Source organism: Pipra filicauda, unplaced genomic scaffold (genome assembly GCF_003945595.2).
Source record: "Pipra filicauda isolate LSUMZ 115617 unplaced genomic scaffold, ASM394559v2 scaffold27_size4233163_pilon, whole genome shotgun sequence".
NCBI classification, from domain to species: domain Eukaryota; kingdom Metazoa; phylum Chordata; class Aves; order Passeriformes; family Pipridae; genus Pipra; species Pipra filicauda.
Window position 1 is genome coordinate 2,825,131 of NW_024104398.1, and position 23,559 is coordinate 2,848,689.

Here is a 23,559-nt window from a genome sequence, read left to right on the forward strand (position 1 = left end):
AAAAGCTGTGGCTATTCTCTCTTGGGTGAGGGGGCTGAGCCTGGAGCCAGGAGAGCTGAGGCATCAGTCTGCAACATGGACTGAAGCACTCGTGCTTGGAAAAGGAGTATTTGTTTAAGCAAACATCTGTGTCTACTGTTTATTAATGCCCAGTTCAAACCATCTCCATTTCCAGTTTGACAGTGACTCTCTGAGTAACTATCCCAGTGCTGCCCAGGGGACCTGTGAAGCAAGTTGGGGCATTTGGATTCCACTACGTGAAATTGGCTGCTTGAAATTTATGCACTGTGTTAAGTTGCAGGTATCAACATTTTTTGTTGAAAGACAAAGTGCAAACGAAATCAACATAAAGAAAGAAGTCAAATGCTTCTGAGTGAATTCCACTTTGGTAATTCAGTACAGACAGACTTCACTTGAAAAATTCAACATTCTTGGCCTCCTTTATGATATGCTTAGCAGGAGTCTGTCAGAGAGAATGCACTCTGTCTTCAGACTGGATACCACATGTCACTGTGGCTGATTCTTCATTGAGGGAATTAATTGCCTTGTGTAACTGCAACCTGATGCAATGAGGCAACAGTAGGTTTAAAATGGGGCTCAAAGGGAATAGCATTTAAGTATATTAAAATGCAACAAGGAACCAACATTACTATCTCTCCTCAAAGTGGGAACTTGGTCTCCCTTTGTATGAATGTAAGATTTAAATGTGATATCAGTGATGCAAAGCTAAAAATTGGTTCTGTATTGCCTAAGGTATCTAAATACAACATATGGTAAGTGAGGCTGTACAGATACGAATCCATTTAAAATCCTTTTCGGCAGCAAGACTCAATTGTCATGTTTTGTTAGGTCTGTTTTGTTAAGCAAAGGCAGAGCTTATGTGCACATGCAGTGCAAGAAAGGATTTCCTACTATGCCCCAGGAAAACTGACAAACCAAACTATTCTCTAATTGAGTTGTGTTCCACTGTACTGAAAAATGTGGTCTTTTTAGCAAACAGCTTTAAAGCTAATTAAAGAGCTTCTCTGCTCATTTTTAAGAATAATGTTATGCAACCATGTTTGCAGTTTAAGCTGGGTGCTACAATGTCTGTCCATACAAATAGCAAATCATGACATAATCTTTTTAAGTGATCTAGATATTTTGATGAGAAAGCCAGACATAAGGCTGGCAGGACAGCTATCAGATCTCAATTCAAAGTGTGCATCATCATTACTGGAAGATAGAAGAATATCTGAAATACTTGTTTTATGGAAGAACTTATGGAGCTATTATAAAGCAATTTATATCCAAAATGTATTTTGGGGGAAGAGTAAGAAGCAAAACTTTATATTTGTAGTATCATAATAAAAGATTGGAGAGTGGTGGCAAATGGAGTTAAATTCACCTGATGGCCGGTCACAAGTGGTGTTCCAAAGGCTCAGTTATGAGATCAGTCCTGTTTAATATCTTTACAGATGATCTGGATGAGGGGATCAATTGTTCAGTCAGTTTGCAGATGACACCAATTTGGGTGAGAATGTTGACCTGCTGTGGGGTAGGAAAATTCTGCAGAAGGATCTGGACAGGCTGGATTGATGAGCTGAGGCCAACAGTATGAGGTTCAAGAAGGCAGTGTCCTGCACTTGGGTCACAACAACCCCCTGCACTGCTACAGGCTTGGTGCAGAGCGGCTGGAAAGCAGCCCAGTGGAAAAGGACCCTGGGGATGCTGGTCGACAACAGCTGAACGTGAGCCAGAAGTATGCCCAAGAAGGCCAATGGCATCCTGGCCTGGATCAGAAATAGTGGGGCCAGCAGGACCAGGGCAGTGATCATCCCTCTGTACTCTGCACTGGTAAGGCCAGACCCGGAATCCTGTGTCCAGTTCTGGGCCCCTCACTACAAGAAAGACATTGAGGTGCTGGAGTGTGTTCAGAGAAGGGCACCAGAGCTGGTGAAGGACTGGAGCCTTATACAGAGCAGCTGAGGGATCTGGGGGTGTTTAGCCTGGAGAAGAGAAGGCTCAGGGGGGACCTTATTGCTCTCTACAACTACTTGAAAGGAGGTTGTAGTCAGGTGGGGAACGGTCTCTTCTCCCAAGTAGCAAGCAAGAGGACAAGAGGAAATGGCCTCAAGTTGCATCAGGGGAGGTTTAGACTGGATGTTAGGAAAAATTTCTTCCCTGAAAGGGTGGTCAGGCACTGGAAGAGTCTGCCCAGGGAAATGATGAAATCACCATCCCCAGAAGTGTTCAAAAAGCATGTGGTTGTGGCACTTGGGGACATGTGGTAAACATGACAGTGCTAGGTTAACAGTTGGACTTGATCTTAGAGGTCTTTTGGAACCTTAATGATTTATGATTCTATGAACATAAATAATTTTGTTTTCTTCAGAAATTGTTTTCAGCTTGAACAGTACAAAACCAAGCTGTTCCACAAACAAGACAGTGAACTAGAGAAAAAGTAAAAGTGAAAACTGAAGAGTGATTTTTTTTCCCTTTGTCAAGCTTAAGAAATATGAACGATAAATTAATAGCTTGGAGATTGAGGACATTGCAACGGTTAATAACAATTTTCTAGAACAAAATTTGATAATGGTTTGGATGGCTTTTGCAAATAGAAATGCTGTTCCAATGAACCTAACCCTCCTCCAAGTAGGGAAGCATATTAAAAACCTCTGCCAAGTAAAGGGGCAATTTCACTACAAGTATTTCTACAAGAACTGGTTTTGACTGGCACTATCTTCCAAGAAAATTTAGCCAAATTCCTAACTGAGATCAAGAATAGGAAGTAATACTTAGTGGCATTTAAATGAATCTATGGATGGTCATATTTACATCACAGAAGCAGGACAGCTGGCATATGCAATAGTTTTTTCATCTATTATTCCCTTATCATCTACACCTTAAATCAAACTTGTGGAGTGCTTAACAAATATAGCAGTTTTCTATATTACTGATAAATTTACAGCATCTTCAAAATTTAGTGATGACTAGTACTTTCCACTGGCACTGTATGTGGTTCACTAGACTAGTAGGAATTTATATACATAGACATCAGCCAGCAATTTTTCATATTACTGAAACCTCATAAACAAAGATGGAACAAAGTTATATATTTTTGTCATAGAAACTGAAAGTAGCCAAGATCACTGTCCCCTGTATTGAACAATGCTTCTGTTAAATCAATTTTTTTATACAGAAAGAGTTGTTCTAGTAGTCAGTATGGAAAGAAAGAATTTGAAACTTGAGCAGTTCATGTTTATTTTTTCCGCAATAATTGGTCTGCAGGGTATTCCTGAAGTGAGCAATTCCATGACACAAATACGAGGGAATCAATTTTTGAGATACCAAGGATAAAAAGAATTTTTTCCAGAATTACATGAATCGACCAAGAAAAATGCTGCTCTATTTCTCAGTGGAAAGGCAAAATTAATAAAATTTGATGCCAAGAAAGCCAAAGTGATAATGTACCATCAGTCAGTAAAACAAGAAAGTGTCTTGTATTGTTACCGGTGATAAAGAAGATCTCAGGCAGGACACCGTTAGGTAGCTGAACTTGCTAAATGTTACAATAAAATTTTTGGAAATCTGACTGAAAAATCTTGTTACCATTAGCAATCCTCCTTGAGCACTTTCAGGGGTTGGACAAGACACCACAAAACTGGAAAAAGACAAACACAAGGAGCAGTTCTCAGGAGCCAAGTGGTTGCCCCAAAGCAAATAATTTCTTCTTCATATTCCTGGTGGACAGAGCCTTAGAAAACGGATAGTGGAATATATCTATGCACTGCTTGATAGGGAATGAAATATTCCTCATTGGACACTTTAAAGAAGACTTTGGGTAAAGATAAACCCCCTGTTTGGAGGGTCACTGGTATTTTAACTAGATGCATGGACTAGATTATTTCCTGAGGTCCTTTCCAGCTCTTTCTCTACAATTCTCATGCTCCACAGAAATAAACAAGTACGGAAGTCACTGTGGTTTTGAAACCTTAAGTATTTTGTTATTCTGTTATTACTGTAGCTGTTGTTGCAGATGCAGTGACTGACCAGGCTACATTCACTATGTAGAGATGTTTACCCAGTGCATTTAAAATTTATCTGGATGATAAAAGATTAACACTGCTTTGAAGTTAATTTATGGCTTCTGAAACACACACATCAATACCCTTTCAAAACTTGGGAGAGACTCTACAAAGAGACAATTTCATTATTTACACAACTGAATTAAAAAATCTTAAAATGGCATTGCCTCTTTGGGATTTTACTTGTTTACTTAATGGGCCTCGACATAAAAGCATTTTTGGCAGACACTTTATAGTCACTGAAGCAAAGGACTGATTTAAAACAGCTGATTTTCTTTTCACCACCTCCTGCTGCAACAGTATACTGGCAAAATAGCATGGAGTTAACGGTACATAGGATGAATTAGGGTCTATTTTTTCCTTCAGAGTTTAAAATCCCAGTGCAAAGCTGATCCTCCAGGTGCTTTTGCTGTTGGCATATACTCCTGATTCAGACTCCCGCAATATGCTGAAGCAGTAAAAATATGGTCAAAGATTTCAGCCTTGGAGATGGAGCCAAGAAGTACATGTCAGAAGGGTGATAAAAATGACAGACAAAAAAAGCTTTCAACATATAGAATGTACATTTTTATTATCCTACTTTTTGGATTGGTGTCAAAGGTTTTCCAGAATCAATTGGTAAGTGAAACCACTGAATTTTCATGCAAAGTGATAACAGCATCTGTGAGACACAGGGGAAAGCATAAGAAAAGGGACAAAATACGTTTATTGTGAATTGTTGAATGGTAAATTCTGCAAACAAGAGAGAAGTTGAAAATAAAGTTCCACCAGCTAAGCCATGAAATGGCGTAAGAATGAGCTGTTGGGAGCTCTTTTCAGCCGTGGTGAATACTGGAGCTGGCCGAGTATTTTAAAACCAGGCTGATGGATTAGCAAGCTGGGCAAGAAATCAGGCGTGTGGCAGCCAAGTATGGATCTCAGAGATTTGTGTGATGCAGAGGAGCTGCACATGCCGCGAGAGCGGAGCGGAGCGGAGCTGAGCTGAGCTGCCCTTGCCCCTCGGCGTGGGCATCACTTTGCTCCCCAGCACCGGCTCCGACCGGCGGGACCAGCCTGGGGATTCCCGGTGCCGCTACCACCTCCCCGTGCCCGCGCACCCAGGCTGCCCGCTCCCAGCGGGATGCCACGCGCGAGGCCGGGGCTGTGGGGCCATTCCGCGTGCGCTCCAGCCCCTGTTCGCCCCCGGAGACCGAGAGGCTTTGTGTCAGCTCAGGCTGCTCCGGCGCGGGGGTCCCGAGCGGCTCCGGAGCCCTCAGCATCTGCGGGCCGGGCCGGTGCGCGGTGCCGGGGCGGTGCCGCCCCACAGGTGCTGCGGGCGGGGCGGGGAAGGCGGTGCCGCCCGCGGGCTCCCCCCGCCGCGGGGCGGGCCCAGCCCAGCCCAGCGCGGGGGCCGGGTCGCCGCCGCCACCGCCCCCTGCCGGAGCCGCTCGCCGAGCCGCGCCGGGCCGGGCCGGGCTGTGCCGGGAGCTGCCGGAGCTGGAACTGGTACCGGTGTCGACTCCGCTGCCGCGGCCGCGCCCGCCGCTGCTGGGGGAGGCGGCGCCGGTGCCGCGCCCCCGCGCCCCGCCCGCCCCCGGCAGCAGCAGCAGCGGCAGCGGCAGCCTCAGCACCTCCGCCAGCTCCGCCAGCAGCTCCAGCGGCAGCACCATGGACCTCTCCTTTATGGCCGCGCAGGTGGTGCGCGATGGCGGGAAGGCACCGGGCGGGACGGGACGGGACGGGAGCGGACCGCGGGCGCGCATCCCCTCCTCTCCTTTCCGCGCCCTTCCTCTCCCCTCCAAAGTTGCGTCGGCGCGGGGGTAAACCCGAGCGGCGACGAGCCTTGGGGAACGGGCGAGGACGGGAAAGGAAGGAGAAAAATAAGCCAGCTGGAGCTGGAAGTGCTGCCGAGGAGAAGTTGTCGTGCGCGGCTCGGGGCGCAGCACCTGTTAGCGCCCAGCGGCGGGGCCCGGCCGCGCCTCCGGTGCGGTGCCAGCGGCCTGGGGATGGGGAGGGAGATGCATCATCGCGCTGTCGTCCGAGGACAGGCTGTAAACGGAAATCGTAGATGCGATTTTTCTGTTCTTTTCCTCCCTTCCCTACTGCGATTGTACGTGCATCTGTGGTTTGGTTTTTTTAAGTTGTTGTCTTCGCATACAGAATCCAGCTTGGCGTGTATGGAAATACTCTTCTGTTTGCATGAACAAATTGTTTAAATTGCAGCTTAGTTCTGGATTCTTGCTCGAGGCATGATTGTGGGTGTTGGTGTTCAATGTATTCATGCTTAATATACTGAGAAGTATGTAACAGCTATAAGCCACCCAAAGCCAAAAATCATCATGGTGAATCCAGGTGAATTAGGTTTTTAAACTGACAAACAGTGCTGTGCTTCAGAAAGAGTCACACTCACCATTGCCTTTTCCAGGATAATCTTTTCTGTTCATGTGGATACCCAAGTGTAGTTGGCTCTTAAGAATGATTTGGATCCAAGTTTGAGATTTTGCTGAAAAACATCACCCATCATTTAGAGGCCAGGGAAGCCTTTCCACATGGTTGCTGCCAGATGCTGACTTCATCTGGAGGTGATTGGTGGAAGCCAAATCTAGTCTTTGTGCTGTTGTTCTATTTCATTAGTGCAATGACTATTTTGTCTTATTCCCTTCTTAAAGTCCACTTCTGAAGGGGTGTCAGGCTCTGCCTGAAGGTAGAGTGAAGCTGTCTGAAGTTAGCAGTGAGCTGTCCAAGTATCTCTTCCATTTGGAGGTATTTCTAAGAACAATATTTTTTTAAGGAAAACCGCAGTGGCGAGGAGGAAAGCATCATTTCTACAGATATGAGGTCTTCCTGGGAACTGGAGTATTCAAAGGAAATTTTGTATGTGTCAAATCATCTTCCTGTGGTCTTTCTCAGCACAATCAGCGAGTTCCCTGTATCCATCTTTTGTTGCCTAAGCACTGAGCTGAAGCAGAATGTCCCTGTAGCACAGAAGTGCAGCACAGCAGCAGGTTTTACCTGTGGTCAGTGTGGTGTGTGCCAAAGCTGGGATTAGTGCTACCCATTCCTTTTCTATAGTCTCCTTTATTCTTGCTGTCCCATAGTGCATGTATCTTCTAACTGTGCATTGAAAGAGCCACAAAGCTGGGTGCTTTAGTTCTCTCAGAACAGTTCCCTGTACAAGTACGTCTTATACTTAGTAATGTTATTAGTGCAACAGTTTATAGTGAAACGTGTGCTTTTCTTTCTCCTTAATCCTCTGGAGTTAATTTATTGTGTTCTTTATTGTGTTCACAAGAAGTGACAAATGGTAGGTTTGTTTCAGTGTGAGACAATACGCCTCGGGAAGAAAGGAGGGAATACCTTGGAGCTCTCTGCCACAAAGCCCTTTGGGTGGCGAGGAGAAGGTGGGAAGCAGTTGGGGCTCCCAGGTGTCTCTCCCGGTGGGAGCTCACTGGGCCTGCACAGCACCTGTTTCACAGGGCATGTGGGGGATTCCTCCAGGGGTTATTGGTGTAATTAACCTTAGATGAGCTGTAGGAGAAGATTTCCTGGGCTCTTTTTCTGCTGAAGGAGATGAATCCGGTTGTTAGGTCACTGTGTATAGCAGATGCTGCACTTACCTCTGTTACTCCCCTGTCACAGGTCTCTTGTACCTTTCTTTCTGAACCGTCAGTTCTTTCCATTCCTGTCACCATATTGGCAATTAACTGCCAGCGTGTCACTCCTTTGATTTAGGCATTGCTTTCCTTCAGCTTTCTTTTCACTGCTATCATTCTGTCTTTTTTTTTGAAAAAACGCCATAATCTCTGTGGCGTCTCTGGTGGTGCTGGAGTGGCAGGGTGGGGACCTTCAGTAGGAAAATAGGTAATGCCTAAACTGAGATGCTTCATGGCATACCAGCAATGGTTGCCTCTCAGGTTAATTTAGTTTCTACAGAATAATGCAGACTATTTATGTTCCTATAAATTGCTTTTGTGTATTATCATGCCTTTGCACTGCTCATTGTGGACCAAGTTGGCTTTGCCAGATATCTTGTGAGACACCATAAATGACCTGTACCTTAGAGCCCCAGTGTGATGGATCTGTAGAAGCAGAAGGTGTGTGTAAGTTAGGTTACCACTTGCAGCCTCAGTGATCCTATAGTGTGTTACAGAGACTTAAAATATGGCCTCCTTCTAAGTGCACAGGATGAAAATGTCAGACCAGATAATGCAACAGTTAACAGGGGGTTTTAAGTAAAGTTTTGGTGTGTTTGCTAAAACATTCAGTGGGTGAGAGTTTGCACATCTGGATAACTGTATTGGTATGTTCACCACTCTGGACACCTGAACACAAGGAACCCTGCTTTCTAGAGGCATTGGGTAGCTATATAAATAAACCTCATCTTTCATATTCAGTACCTCTCCTTCTTTTCAAGATGTCTTTGAGATGATTTGTGCCTTGGAGGCCCTGAAAGCATTCCATGTACCAGTAGAAAGATAAACAAAAAGCTCCCTAGAATTATATATTTTATGCTATAGAAAGGATAAGACTTTGCTGATAAAAACTATTGTTGTGGAACAGGAGACTATCGGGGAGTAATGCTAACAAATCTGTGCAGTGTAGATGCAGCACTAGGTTTTGGATGTCCAGCTTAAGCAACCACATCTGAACACCTCAGCTGTATTATATTTATTAGCTACGCCATGGAGAACAGCTTTTGACTGTAACAATTAAATCTGTTGTTAAAATAAGCCTTTTTGCATCAGTGTGTTCATCAGTAGTTGGTTGTGCAGGCTTAGGTGTCCTCTGTTCTGCATGTGCTCTAATTGACTTTGGGTAAGGTCAGTTGTGCTAATAAGTATGACTCTCACCTAGTCAAAGCCTATTAGCTAGTGATTTTTTTTTTTCCATTTTAAATCCATGTTTTAATTTAAGTAATGCTGTAAACCTCAAGATACTATGCCAAAGATGTTCAGCCACTGCTAAGCTGTATGACTGGCTCATTTCTGCATATCGTTCAGTGATTTCAGAGTGCTCTTGTAGTCTAGGTAACCTCAGAAATAGCCACTTCTTTTGGGTAGACACTTTTGCTTCCAGCAAAAGCCTGGGTTTGGGGGATGCTGAGCTTTTCATCCAAGCTAAGAGCACTCGAGGCTTTTAGCAGGGGTTAAGGGTTTGCTGTCAGATGCCCAGGGGTGAGCTGCCTCCCTTCCCTGCTTCTGACACACTAAAATTAATATTCATTTAACAGCCAGCTGATGGAAAAGAAATAACAATCAAAATTGCATCTGGGTTAATGGGAGCAGGGTTGAAACATATTCAACTTGGAAAAAACAGAAGCTCAAAATGGGCAGAAAAACTGGGAAGATTGAGAAGAAAAAAATGATGTCATGGTGTTCAGTGTGGAACAAATCGATATGAGCTGAGCAACACCTGCAGTCATAATGCCAGTTATGTGTTTTACAAGATTTATGTTTGCAATTTAATTTTCCTGGAGTTTTTTTCTTTATTTTTTGTTTCATAATGAAAATAAGGAATGGATTTCTTTATTTGCAATGTTTTTATGGTTGTGTATATCTTCATACAGTAAAAATATTATTTTAATTGTCAGATAAATGGCCTTTTCTTCTTTTACATATAGAACAGGGAAAAGGTAGTAAGGTCTTCGGGAGTTCTGTGGATAAAATATCTGTTGATATTTGTTGAACTTGGTTATATATAGTTCATGTTGATTCTCCATGTTCAAAAGCTCTTTTTAAATAATTTCTGAGGATTTGGAATACAGGAATTTGAATTCCTTATGTTTAGTTTAATGATTAAAAGTTATATTTTTATAATCTTTGATTTCAATTGGAGTCTTGGGGATTTTTTTAAATAAGAAAAATTATGTCATGCTTCAAGAGCTAGAGAAATAAGTGAACAAGTTTGGTACGGAAAGTAAAACCATTAAAAAGTAAAGATATTTTAAATGTCATTGCTTTTGTGTTCTGTATTACTCTTCTGGGGTTTCAGGTCTGGTCAGTGATCATTTAAGTCACTTTAAGCCTTTCATTGCATTGACAATAACTCAGGTCCCCAAAACAGGGAGATAGTCCTTGGTGTCACTTGAAGAAACCCTATAGCTACTTATAAGCCTGGCAGAATAACAACTCCAAGGCTACCGTGCTTCTGCATGAAACATACATTATTAAGAGATATGCAATTTCTGGAAAGCACTGCAATACACAGAGTAAACTGAGTTAATTTAGAATCAATAATGTCATGCAAGTTATTTTTGAAAATATAGTAGCAGAATCTACAAAATTTGATTTGAAATAAGATTTCCTTTTTGACTTATTATGGAATCATAGCATCATTGTCATTATGTCATTTTTATGTTGGAAAATAATTGTAAGATCTAGTCCAGCCATTAGTGTGGCACTGCCAAGTCCGCCACTAAACCATGTCCCTAACTGCCACATGTACACATTTTTTAATTACCTCCAGGGGTGGTGACTCAACCACTTCCCTGGGTAGGCTGTTCCAATGCTTGACAACACTTTATGTGAAGAAATGTTTCATAACATCCAATTTAAACCTCCCCTGGGACAACTTGAGGCCATTTGAAATTTGCCCTGCCCCTTGTTACTTGGGAGAAGAGACTGACCCCCATCTTGGCTACAATCTCCTTTCAGGTAGTTGTTGAGAGTGATAAAGTCCCCGCTGAGCATTCTTTTGTCCAGGCAAAACAGCCCCAGCTCCTTCAGCTGCTCCTCATCAGACTCATGCTCCAGATCCTTCACCAGCTTAATACTCCTATTTTCCAGACAGCGTGGGCTGCCCATGTGCATGCTGCAAAGCTGCTGTGTGCACAGAGGGTGTGCGTGGTGTTTTTGGACACCCAGCCGCCTGACTAGAGCTGCTGCATTTCCAGAAATCCCAGACATAGGTTCAGTATTCTTTAATTCCTTTCTAATTACATTTCTGGATATTAGAAGATGCACAATTAGAATCTGCTGTACTCTGCTGTACCAGCACAGAGGAACCAGAGGCAGGATAATACTGCATTTGTTTTCCCACTTTTTCTTTATCTGTTCTTCATCTCAGGAGTCAAGAGGGATTCAAAGCCTTTATTAACTGTGTGCTGTTTTTACAGCAAGGTAATCTGAAGGTATTAAAAACCAGAGGTTTTAGATTTGTGGGTTTGGTAGGTTATTCCCACTAGCTCAAAACAGAATCCAGGCTGCTTGCTCAATGTGAGCTGGCATGTCTGTGTGCACCATACATGTGCCAAGAAAGCTGAATTCGTTGCTTGCCTCCAGAGTAAGACAGACCTTTCAATCGTATTTGCACTTGGAGATGTGTGACAGTGCTGAATGGAGCGGGTATTTGGAAGCTTTGACGTTTCTGGTGTATGCTCAGGACTGATGTAGTCTACTTTTTTCTTTTAAAAAGTGGGATTGCCAAAAAGTAAACTCTAAGCCAAAACCACATGGAGAATCAGGAGTTAGAGATGCATGAACAAAGACATGATCCTTGTCAAAGCTGCCCTGATTATAATGCAAGACCTAAGACAAAACCTCTTTGATCTATAACATTAAACATTAATAATGTTAGCTGGGAGCATGTAGTCATTCTTTTACATAACCAGTTCAGCATTCACTTCTGTACAGCATAATAGGGCACTGACCATTACTCTAGCACCTCTGCTTTCTTCCAAAGGTTAAATTTTCTCTGGCTTCCTTTGATTCCTCCAGAATGTCTTGACCTATAATAAAGAGAATTAAAGCATCAGAAGCTGAAAAAGCAGATCAGAGTTTAACTAAGGATGTCTCAGGTGCTTTGGTTCAAGCATCAGTCCTGATGCCTCACTGTGGTATGGCACAGCCACAGGGACCAACTGTGTAATCCAGATGTTGCAGAAGTCCTGTTCTGTGGGCAGAAATCAGTGGTGCCCTCATCCAGGATATTGCCAAGAGTTGAGGTGAGAATCATTTTCTGGAGAAGTGTTTCTGGTGGCTGCTTGGCATAATTGCATTAGATTTTTATTAGTGAGGGGAACATGAATCTTTTCTTACCACTGCAGTAACACTGCAGAAACAGCATTTCCAAGTCTTGTATAGGAGAAATTTCTGTTCTAACAAAGCTTTTGAAAATTCATTGGAGCTTTGGGCATACTGGTTTTATAAAGTGTTGATACTGCATTTTGGAGGAGGCTGTTGTTACAGGATTGTGCTTGTAATTGCTGTCAAAAGATGTTAAAAGCGGTGATTCCGATCCAGCAAAACACTTAAACACTTACTGCACTTGGAACACATGTATATTGTTTCAGTAACATCATCAGGACTGTCTACTTGCTCAAAATGAAATATCTTAAAGTTTGGCACGGATGGAGAGAGAATGCTTTGAAAGTCATAAGAAAACGTCCTAGGAGAGCAAGAAGAAACCTACTATTGATCATGTTATCAATTCAGGGAAGGCTGAGATTATGTGTTTCAGAGTGACTGTATTTTCATCAATTAATAGCATGACCAATTTCTCATAGGACCTGCCGAATAGTGGAAGAGGAGGATGTGGTAGGAGGTGGATAGTAGGGAAGGGAAAGCGGGATGTGGCTCATGTGCTTGCGTGTGTTTGTGCAGTTAGTTATGTGCACCCTTGCACAATGAGGGTTAGAAGAAACTGGAAATAATTTATTTGTCTTTGACGTGCCCATTAACTGTAAGATTAATTCTTTGAAAGATATTTTCTTTTTTTTTTATTATTTACATGGGTTTCAGCAGTTACATACTAAAGAGTTCACAAAGGGAGCAGATCTCACATATTTCCATCTTTGTTAAGTATGGAAAGGAGGGTTGTAATATAATTGCAAATGGATATTCACATGTTTTACACAGATAAAGCATGAACCTTTCACTGCACAGCCGATGGCAGCAATAGCTTGGATCCTATTGTACACAGAAAATAGCTAGAGATGGCAGGTAAGAGGAATGGAGCCTGAAGCAGCACTACATTCATGCCAAACATCTTGCTTTTTCAGGTGCCTGTTTTTTTGTTGAGCAGTAAGAGCCCAACCCTGTTCTGTAGTGAACAAAATTGTCCTGGCAGACTTGATGAGAACGGAGTTTCTGGTAGCAACTGGATAACCCCATGGTATTGGATCCTCAAAATCCATAGGCTAGAAAATCTAAACTGGCTATAGACTGGGGGGAGGGGGGGGTTTAACCTTGTTTTTGGCTAATCTAGGCTGAATTTCTCAATTCATTGATGAGCTGCAAACATGGGGATGAAGATTCTGATTTAAGTTTTGTTGGAAATGGGATGGATGCTCATCAGTTAGGGAGCTAGTTTCACCACCTTGCTAACCCCATTCCCATAACAGATAAAAGCAAAATCTGCAAATGATTCAAAGGGTTGTATAGGATTTAGTAAAGCAGTGTGTGCTGTAATGACCATACACCATCAAATTAAATCATTGATCAAAGAAAACATTACAACATTCAAATGGAGTGCAGTGATGTGGAAGTAGAAAATGAAAGCATCAACCCAAGTAAATTCAGAAGTGACCAGCTCTGTTAGTTTGCTATGTCTGTCTGCTGGACTTTCCTAGAAATTCTGTCAGGAATTGCATTTTCTGCCTAAGCCAGTGACGTCTGATTGAGTCCTCTGTCTGTTGTTCTGGCAGACTTCTTGGTTGGATGAGTATGGTATCCTAAATGATTTTTAAAGGTATCATTAGAAATAATGATGGCTTTCTGTGGTTGTTTTAAAATTGTGGTTGTTTTAAATTTCTCAGTGAATAAATGCTCAAGTGTGAAATGAAAGTCCTTCAAAATTGGTTGTAAACTGATGATAGTTGTCACCACCCATCAGTGGCTTGATCTACGTCTTGTGCTGGTGAACACATCACTAGTGGCTCCATTTCCATGGAGTAGCAGTGGGGATAAATGCAGTTGAAGCTTTTGGCAAACATGATCACGACATTATATATGCAAGTTATTAGCACTTCAGAACAAAAAAGGGTCACAATGAAGTGAATGAACTCCTTGACATCTGGTTTGAAGGTACTGCGTGGTCAGGGTGTGCCCTCCTGTCCCCTCTGGATCTGCGGTAAGCAATGCCCGTCCTTACACTGAGCACTGAATAGGAGTGAAAAACATGGCCAGCTGGGACACAAAGACCAGGAGCACTGAACACTTACTGAATGTATGCTTCACAGTGCTGGAAGAATTGCAGGGAGCAGAGGCAATACAGGGTGGAAGATCTCTCGCTGTGAACACGACCCCTTGGCATGCACACGGCAGCCACAACTGATGCTGCGAGTGGTAGTTGTTACCCACATGTTCCCTCGCTGGCTCGCACACCCACGCAGTGCTTTCAGGTCTGTCTCACAGCACTGCCTTTTTGAAATGACACCTACTCTTAGACTGAGTCTTTAGTCTTTCTATTTTGAAAGCTGAATTCCACGCTCCTTGTAGCTGCCAGAGCCCAAACCTGCCAAGCAGAAGCTGATTAGAAAGCATTAAATTACAGTCCCTTCAGGAAAGCTCAGTGCCTCTGTGAAGCATGGTGCTGGATACAGGGCCACTTCCTTTTGTTTTGCAAAGTGTTTATCTCTAGTTTGGAAATGTTTTAAAAAATAATAATAATGAAACCTTTTACCCTCTGCTGGTTCCGTTTGTTGCAATTTTTTTCGTAAACCTTTCAAATATTACGAAAGGGAGAACAGCCTAGGAATGAGCTGTGCGTGACTAAAACAAAACCTAACTTCCATCAACTTCCACTGTGGCTTTTTTTTTCTGCCAAAACAACTGAAAGAGCATTTGCAAACTGTGGGACGGCGTGCTGGATTCTGTCACTGAGAAAAGCTACCAGCCCCACAGAGTCACTGCATGGAAGGGGAAAGGACAGCTCTGTCTCTTTGATTGATGTGTAGAGGTGTTGAGGTGTATATTCAGAGAGAAAGAGCAATAATAGGACTAACAAGGAAGGAAAAATATAAAAATTTAAAGTTTTAAAGGATTTCTGAAAGTGCAGCTGAACCCAAGGACTTGGGGCAGCTGATCACATTGAAATCCTCTCAGACCTCAATTAAGTGCATGCCTAAAGTATGTAATTCTCTGAACTACACCTCTGCTTAAATGAAGTATATAATTAAATGCCTTGATAATCTGCAATAAGTGGCAAAGCATTTTGAGGTATGGTACTATCTCTTCTTTAAAAATGAGCTCCACTTGAAATAAATTGGATTATATTTTGTCTTTTTTCCTTACCCTCCTTGATGCAAGACATAAGTTTTTATGGATCTTTCCCATGGGTTTTCTCCCAACTTTTCTCTTGTATGACTGTATAACATGTTTTCCTTCCAGTTCAGGTATGCAGTTCTCTTTGGGTATCTTCTTTCTTCATCTCTCATATCCTCCATTCTTATCTTTTATAAATTATTTCAGATGCTACAGTTGCACCAGCTCAAGTCCAGATCCTGCAGAGATTTGAGCTTAGTTCTGCAAAATGGGGACCAAAGTGTAAACAATTCTCATGTTCAGGGACAAGGGATGGGATGCAAGTGCAAAGTCAAATGCTGCAGTCATTGAAAGTGTAAGCAACACAGCAGAAGCTTTCTCAGTTGTCTTATTCAAGACAGAAGCATGTTACAATGTCTGCATGTCTTTACTGGGCTGTAGGTTAGTAAAAATTGAGTGATGCTTGATGTAGAATCTAAGCCTCAGGAATGGAAGTGTCACCTCCTCTGCTCTGTTTTGTGTTTTGGTTGTTCTCCAGCTGGAACAGAGCACGTTACAACCTCAATTTGAAAAGTTCTTAATTCTCTTCTCTAGATGCTAAACCCAGCAGTCAGTTGGAGAAAAATATTGAAAATTCATTCACGAACACTCTTCTCTCTTTGCCTATCCTCCGATATCTTCCCCCCACAGACCTAGAGGACAGCTTTATCGAATATGTGGTTATTAACATGAAGGCATGCCAAATGGTTGCTGTTCTGTGATAGAATCCAGGCTGTGAAATGGTTCATTCTGTGTTGGTCTCTGAGCCATCTGATTGAGCCTGCTGTGAAACTGTGCAGATGAGCAAGGCGGTGAAATCCTGCACTGATTTGTTGTCAGGGTGGCAGATGTTTTATTCTCCTGGTGTGTTCTCTGGCATTTCTCAAGGACGTGAAACAGAAGCAGAAGAAATTGAATTGCTGCTCTCTCTCTCACTCCCTTGTTCTCCAAGGTAGTTTTGCAACTCATTTCTCCTGTAATCTTATTAAGTGTCAGAAGAGGCATGCACCTCCTGACTTCTCTTACAACTGTGCTTTATACTTTCATAGGTAACCTTCTTTACCCAGCCAGCTGTAATTTTCAGCATGGGTGGTTTTCATGGTACATATCTTGCTTATCACTTTAGTGTACATAATACCCTTAACAGTGCTTTAAAGATGAACATTTGGATGACTAAATAAACATTCCTGCCTCTAAAACATTTGTCTCCTGACCTGTGGTGTGCACAGGATGTAGCTGGCAGAGGGGGAGGGCACGGAGAAGGCAGAAAACAACATGCTGATGTAAGCTGCTGTCTGGGCTGCCATGATAAACAACCCCTTGCTGTTCCTTAAAGCCTTTGGGTGGCAGCATATGCCACAGGGAATGCTGACAAGTGAAGGGAAATGGGAAACAGGTAGCAAAGGTAGGTTTGGCCAAACTTCGATGTCTTCCTTGAGCACACAACATGGTATGATTTGAATTGATGTATAGGATGCTGGCCAGCTCCCAGGAGCCAGCTCATTATTTCTAAAACTGTTGGAAATGTCAAAGCCAACTATTATTAAAAATCTTCAAATCAGTTCTAGAGGACAATAAATGGAATTAGGAGATTCTCTTCTGAAATAAAAGTTGGTCTTGTCTTCCATCTGATTTTTGCTGTTAGAAAACTAATCACGTAGTTTTACACTCTAAGTTTATCCTTGCCTAAGCAAGTGTATAAGTTCATTGACACAAACAGATTTAATAATTTTTTAGTGTTAAATTTTTTAATTAAAAAGAAAAAATTCCATACCTTGTGTAGCCTATAAATTATTACAGTAATTCAACACAACTCCACCACACCCATGATATCTTTTTTTACAGAAGAGTATAAAGATTCACCTGAAATTAAAGGATACTGATAGGGAGGCAGAACTGCCCCATGATGCTACAGAGGAGATAAGGGTCTTAGTGAGAACTGATTCCCAGTTTGGGGCTTCTTCAGTGTGGAAGCTTAAACTGGCATGGGTTGCAGAGGCAAAACAGCAAGTCTTTCTTACACCTCATGTGCACAGTCAGGTGGCCCTGCTGGTGAATGCTCAGAGCATCCCTCAAGTTCTTCTGGATATTGATTGAAGTTATAGCTTGAAACCTACAGCCTTATCTTTTTGTACTTGATTCATGACCATCAAACTCTGAGATTCTTAAGGTTTTTTTGCTTTGTTTTTTTACCTATGGATTCATTTTCTTGAAAATGAATTTGGCATGTGATCGTACACAAGCTTGGAAAACTGGGACTTTCAGACTCTGCACCATTTCAGCAAAGCTTGGCCAGTTAGCAGAACAGGGTGTGCTCTTCCCCCAAAATAAGCAGCATCTTTCTGCATGCTGATTTTGACAGAAACCCTGACACCGGTTTTAGAGTAATACAGCTCATGCACAACTCTTTGCCTCAGGATCGTACTATGCTCCTGTCTGTCCTAATAGCCATCCTGTTCACTGCCTGTCTCTCAGGAGGAGTGGAGTGGTGACAACAGAGGCGATGCAGCAACTGTCACACCTATTTACAGCTTCTCAGTCACTGATGTGAGAATAAACAGACATGATATTCCTGCAGTTGCGTCGTTAGCAATTTTTAGAATCAGTCACTTGAAAAATATCAAGGCACAGGTAAAATAGCTCTGTCATCACTTTCTGTGTGGTTTACAACCCACTGCTTGACCTGAGGATTTTCCTCTGTTTCTGTTAACTTAATAGAAGTGTGAAGGTCAAGGCCACATATTTACCTGTTGAAAGCACACATTTTTCTTCTGAGTGAAGTTGTAGCATGATTGGATGTGGCTCACCAAATGTAGGAACATACTGATTCTTGTCCACTGCTGCCATTATATTCTCTGATTTTATTACCTGCTCTGCAGTGATGAGTAATTCTCACATGTAAGCAAGTGGTATTTACTATAAAAAAGGCCAAGTGAATTTATAGTTGAGCAAATGTTTAAAGAAATAACAGTTAGGGATTGCTTTCCTGTTTTGTTTGAAAATGTAGAAGGGAAAAGAAATTGAAAATACAAACATTTTGATATCCAAGAAACAAATGCTTGAGCTCAGATCTTCCAGCATTGCATCCCCAGAAACGTGGGCATGAAAATGGTTATATTTAGTCACTAAATCTTTATTAAAGTCAAACAGTGGCTGACAGTATATTTGTAAACAAAGCAGTTAAGTCAGGAAAGTTGACAGGATTAAAATCTGTGGTCTATTTTGGGGGCTGAAGTGGAACAATTTCAGATAAACAGAAGGAGGGTGAGCCCCTAATACCCCATGCAGACACAGCATTTGGGGACATGGATGTTGTGCTCTGTTTTTCCTTTTGTCTCTGCTTTCCTCCTTTTCAGAGCTGCAGAGGGAACCACACAGAACAAGCGTCTCATGGCAGGAGCTATATTTTTGGCTTGGAGATGAGAGCAATCATTCCTTGAGCGCAGCAGATTGGTTACACAGTCGCCCCTTCACAGCTGCCTCTTGGAGATGTGCTCCAGCACAGTGGCAGCTACAAAGGGGCTTTGTAATCAGGCTGGCCTGCAGTCAGTGTTCCTAACTGGGACTTACCTATCGGTGTTTTTCTGAAGTGTGTGGGAAACAGTGTGACTGTGTATTTAAAAGCTCAGCATGGACGGCGCTTTCAGGGCGGTGACTTCAGAGCTGCCATGAAACTCCTTATGCATCTTTATTTCCTCTCATTTTGGGCAGCTTCATCTCTCTCACTGCCACCTTACTTTAACGTGCTGCTGCAGCCTTGCACGGAATTCCTGAGTGACAGCAGCACATTTCAGTGTTAGAGTATCTCTGCCACCAGTAGTCCCTCCTTTGCCATGGCTCTGTGTGATGGTACTGTTACTTTCTTTCCTGCCTCATCAGCTAGTACTAAATAAGTTGGGTTCTTGTCTCTTAGAGCCACTAAGGATGCATTTATTCAGGAACTTACGTTCTCTGTAGGATCCTGCATCTGGAAGCGGTGTCTCCTGGTGTTGTTCCCACTGGTTCATCATTAGGAGAGCTCTGCATTTCCCTGAAGGCACCAAATTGTAGCTTCCAGAACATAGCAGTTGGCATGTTTGGTCTTTCTTTATTCCCACATACTTTTTTCCTCCTGTTTGTCTATTTAATCGTGAAGTAGACTTGGTTTTGTGATTCTTGGGAGTGCTGGAACTAGCACTGGAACCAGTGCTTCAAACAGCACAACTCCAGTCAATTTTCAAATGAGGTACTCTTTTGGTATAGGAATATTTGTTTCATACACAATCTGGGCTAAATTTTTTTTTGTAGATCCAAATTACATTGTGGGCTGTGCTGCTCAACCCAGCACTGGATTTATGTTGTGAGAACCATCAGCAAAAACCCCTGAATTCTCCAGAATTGGATTTTTTTTTTTTAATGTGTTTCACAGAAGACACTAGATAGCCTCCAGATCTGTTCTTTGGAAAATGCAACAAAGGATGTTTGTGAAACGTGTGCTTTCAGGTCCACATCTCTGTGTACATGACTGTTGAGTGCTCAGTGCTGAGAGCAGCCATAAAGCATCAGTGGGAATGGACACAGGCCTTGCCTGCATGACATACATATGACCAAGGGAAAACAGTGCACGTTAAAATTGTCACATGCTGGAGACACATAGTAGAGTTGGAAGAAGATATACAGGAATCACAAGCAGATGTAAATCCACTTGCTATTGCTGTCTTCCAGGCAGTGCCAGGGGTCCTTTGGTGGTAGCTGCTTCTGCAGCAGAGTAGGCAGTGTGAATGCAGTGCCCACAAACTGCTTGTCAGTGGCAGAGTCCATAAGTAAAAGGCAAATTAGCCTTGCACAGACCTGTGGAGGGAAAAATACAAGCTGAGGAAATAACAAGTGACTGCTGAGCACTCTGCTCTTTGCTGGATAAGGAGCAAACTGGAAATACTATGAAGATTTTGAAACCTGAAATTATTAACTGAAGAAACAAGGAATTTTTTTTTAATTTGTCTTTGGCCTTTTCCTTTTCTGTCTCAATTAGTTTTCTGCTTTCAAATGAAGACCATTTGAATCACAAATAAACTCATGTCAACCATCTCATCCATCCTTCTGTATTTCCCTTCAAAATGTCATCTAATTCCAGCTGGCCAGCAATGATCTCTTCCATTTTCCACTTTTTATATTTCAGGGCTGCCTCTTCCCATATATCCCTTCAACCTTGCATTAAGTTCTCATGTACAGCAGAGCGACTTCATTGTTTATTTCCCAGCATACGTTCTGAGAACTGTCCTTTTTTAAAGTTGACAAAATACCGGGCAGTGGCTGGAATGCTGGTGCCTGTAACCTTCCAATTGCAGTTCTGTCTCATTGCCATCTTTGCCCTGCTCCCAGTCCTTTATTTTTGGGATTTGATCAAGAACTTTTTATTTATTCTCATGGTTCCAATGGGATACTTATATTTAACTAGAATTGTTAGTACCTAGATAGAGTTAGAGTAAAAAAAAATAAATTTTTTCAAATCACAAGTATGGGAATATTCAGCCCACTGAACACCATTTTGAAGGATTTGAATTTCTTTCTAACTCAGGAGCCTAACACCATCCTGGATGTATCTTACTTTGGCCAGCCCTCTTCAGTGTTTTTCATATTAGGGGTAAAGCCAAACAAATAAAAGAGCAATCAGTTAAAAAATGGAGATTAATTTGTTTAAATAATTATGTGAAGTAACCTGAGAACAACTCTGAAAGCTGCTGACAGTGGTGGTAAATCCTGTTAGTCTTTCAGTTTTAATGCTCTCACCTCAACGGCAATGGGAAGAAGCGCTCAAGGCAGTGAAGCAGACAGGAATGAGTCACTGCTTTGTGGATATCCCTCTTTCTTTTACTGAAGCAGTCTGAGTTCCCATGCTGCTTCATTCACTTGTGGGGCAGTCCTCATGAGCACCTGGGTCAGCCCTGTGAGTGGGAGAGGGCAGCCTGTTTGCATCTGGTCTCAGCTGTCTGCTAGTACACCCCTCCTCTTCCAACAGTGTGGCATTTTTTGTAACTGAGACAAAAACAATCCTGTGCTATTGTGCATTGCATCGGCTTTCAGATCTGGATTTCCAAATCACGTGTTTAGATTCAGTTTTCATGCGTCAATACATTAGAAAGACTCCATTTGCATATTCCATTTCAGGTTGTAGTTGACTAGGTGAAAGCTGAGGTTGTCTTGTTTCTTTTCAACAAATGCACTAGTCCTGAGGACAGGAATTGCATGTCTATGCTGGCTCCGTGTCTTTGGAGAGGGTAGAAAAACCCGATGTGTGGGATATGAATGAGGGAGTCTAAAAAGAAGGGGCTATCACCCTGAACTGAAGTCAGCACCACTATGTTTTGTGTCAGATATGCTTGGAGTGGTTTGGGTCCAGTTAGCATTGGTCTGGTTTAGATTAATTTCTTTTTGCTTTCAGTATTTTTACAGCAAAAAGAGGCAGATTCATTATGAATTTGCTGTTCATCGTTTTGTGTCATGATATGAGAATTCATTTGAAATCATGATACAAAATAGCTGTTCATTTTTATTAAAATTACATTTAGTCTTGCTGGTAGCTTCTTTTCCTGCTTATCTTTTTCACTTGAAAGAACAAGATGGCCAGCAGATGTAAAGGGTATCATCTGGAAAAAACTTTCTTAAATGTGCCTTTCATGCTTGTTGATTTCTCAGCTGTGGAGACTAGTGCATCAGTGTTGCTTAAGTCAAGCATTTATATTTATATTATAATACAATGCAGAATCATTACGGTCATAGACTTCCTGCTTTGACATGAGAAATATCCTTTCCTTATGTTATTCAGCACTTCGTGCAAAAATGTTTGATGTTTCACTGGGAGATGTTGTTACTAGCAACTGAAGCATTTGTCTTAGTGACATCATGTCTCTTAATCAACAAAAGATCACAGTAACCTTTTGAGAAAGTAGAGAACATCAGTATCCCTATAATTCACTCCACCAATGTCAAACTTTTCATGTGCAAAATATCTCATTTGCATTTCTGCAAACAAAAGAAATGTCATCATCTAAATTACAGATTTAAATGAAGGTCCAAGATGAAAATCATATGGATCAGATAATATTTTACAGTTGTCAACTCATATTGGTTCATCTTGTTCTGTCTGTGGATGCTCAAGTATAGTTGGCAGATGGCAATCCTGCATTTTCTTGTTTTTTCTACTGTGATAACTAGAGATCAGCAGGGGTCAGCTGTGCACTTTTCAGCCCCAGAATGCCAGACAGCCTTTGACCAAAGCCACTGTGTTTTCTGAAGAGAAGAATGAGCATGCCCTTGTATTTTAGCCTCTTGGTTAAAAGTGTTCAAACTCAGCCTTTGGTTGATCTGTAATTCTTCTAATAGAAGCAGGAGAACAGCTTGCTATGTTTTGAGTTTGTTCAATGTTGTGAAGCCATTGGTTCATTAGGATTAGTGAAACCAGCTGTAGATAAGAATGATTGAAAATTAACGTCAAAATATCAATACTCCATTAAGGATTAAGGCAGTTTTGGAATTAGAGCTGAGATGAACCCTGAGAATCCCTCAGAGATCCATCAGCTTGTCTTGTGGTGGACACCAAACAAGTACAAAAAGCCCTGAAGAGCTTACAATCAAAGCAGACATGATAAGGCAATAAGGAACTTTAAATATGAGTAAAAGGGGAAGATTAAGGTCCATTAAGAAAATTAGTTCTGCTTTTCCATTTTTTTCCTCCTTTATTGTGCAAATAGTCCAATTTGTGACACAGATCTCGTTGTGACACAAATCCTGGCTGACTGGTTTTGCTGCTGTTCTCTGCATGTGAGCAGATGCTGTCTCAAAGCCTGTCTCTTGGAGCCTTCATAGGCCACAATCATTGGCAGACAGGGCTGGGTTCCAAGGCTAGGTAAGGATTTTTGTGACACAAGACAGACTCTACTTTTCATTGAAAGGTAACAGTGTATTCTGAAGACTAGAGTGACCCAATGATATTTCCTCAGTAATGAGCTGTGCACTCTAATGCTTTCTAGAAATTTTATTTCTTCTTTTTTTTCTCTCCATCTGATCAGTAAGACATGGATGAATTATTAATGTCCCTTCTTTTTTTATTTTCTTACGGTACAACTGTAAGGAGCTTGAAATAGAAAGGATGGGCATTAGTGAGATTCACAGGGAGTGTGTGTATCAATGGATAAGGGGTACTGGTGGTATTTTCAAAGTAAAACTTTAGTTTTTCTGCATTCCTCAAAGAATGAACACCTTCCCTTTGGGGAAACACAAGTAGTGCCTGCACA

The 23,559-nt window shown here is 42.0% G+C and overlaps 1 protein-coding gene across 2 annotated transcripts in view; it reads left to right on the forward strand.

Annotated features, from left to right (window-relative positions):
- Nucleotides 1-5,530: 5,530 nt before the first annotated feature.
- Nucleotides 5,531-23,559, forward strand: part of CUNH14orf132 (chromosome unknown C14orf132 homolog) — a 34,618-nt gene continuing 16,589 nt past the window's right edge. The window contains exon 1 of one of the 2 annotated variants that reach the window (XM_027718397.2): nt 5,531-5,744. In XM_027718397.2, coding sequence (XP_027574198.1) covers nt 5,715-5,744 — 30 coding nt within the window. In that variant the 5' untranslated portion in view covers nt 5,531-5,714. The remainder of the gene's footprint in view (nt 5,745-23,559) is intronic. The other variant, XM_027718398.2, reaches the window with a different exon arrangement.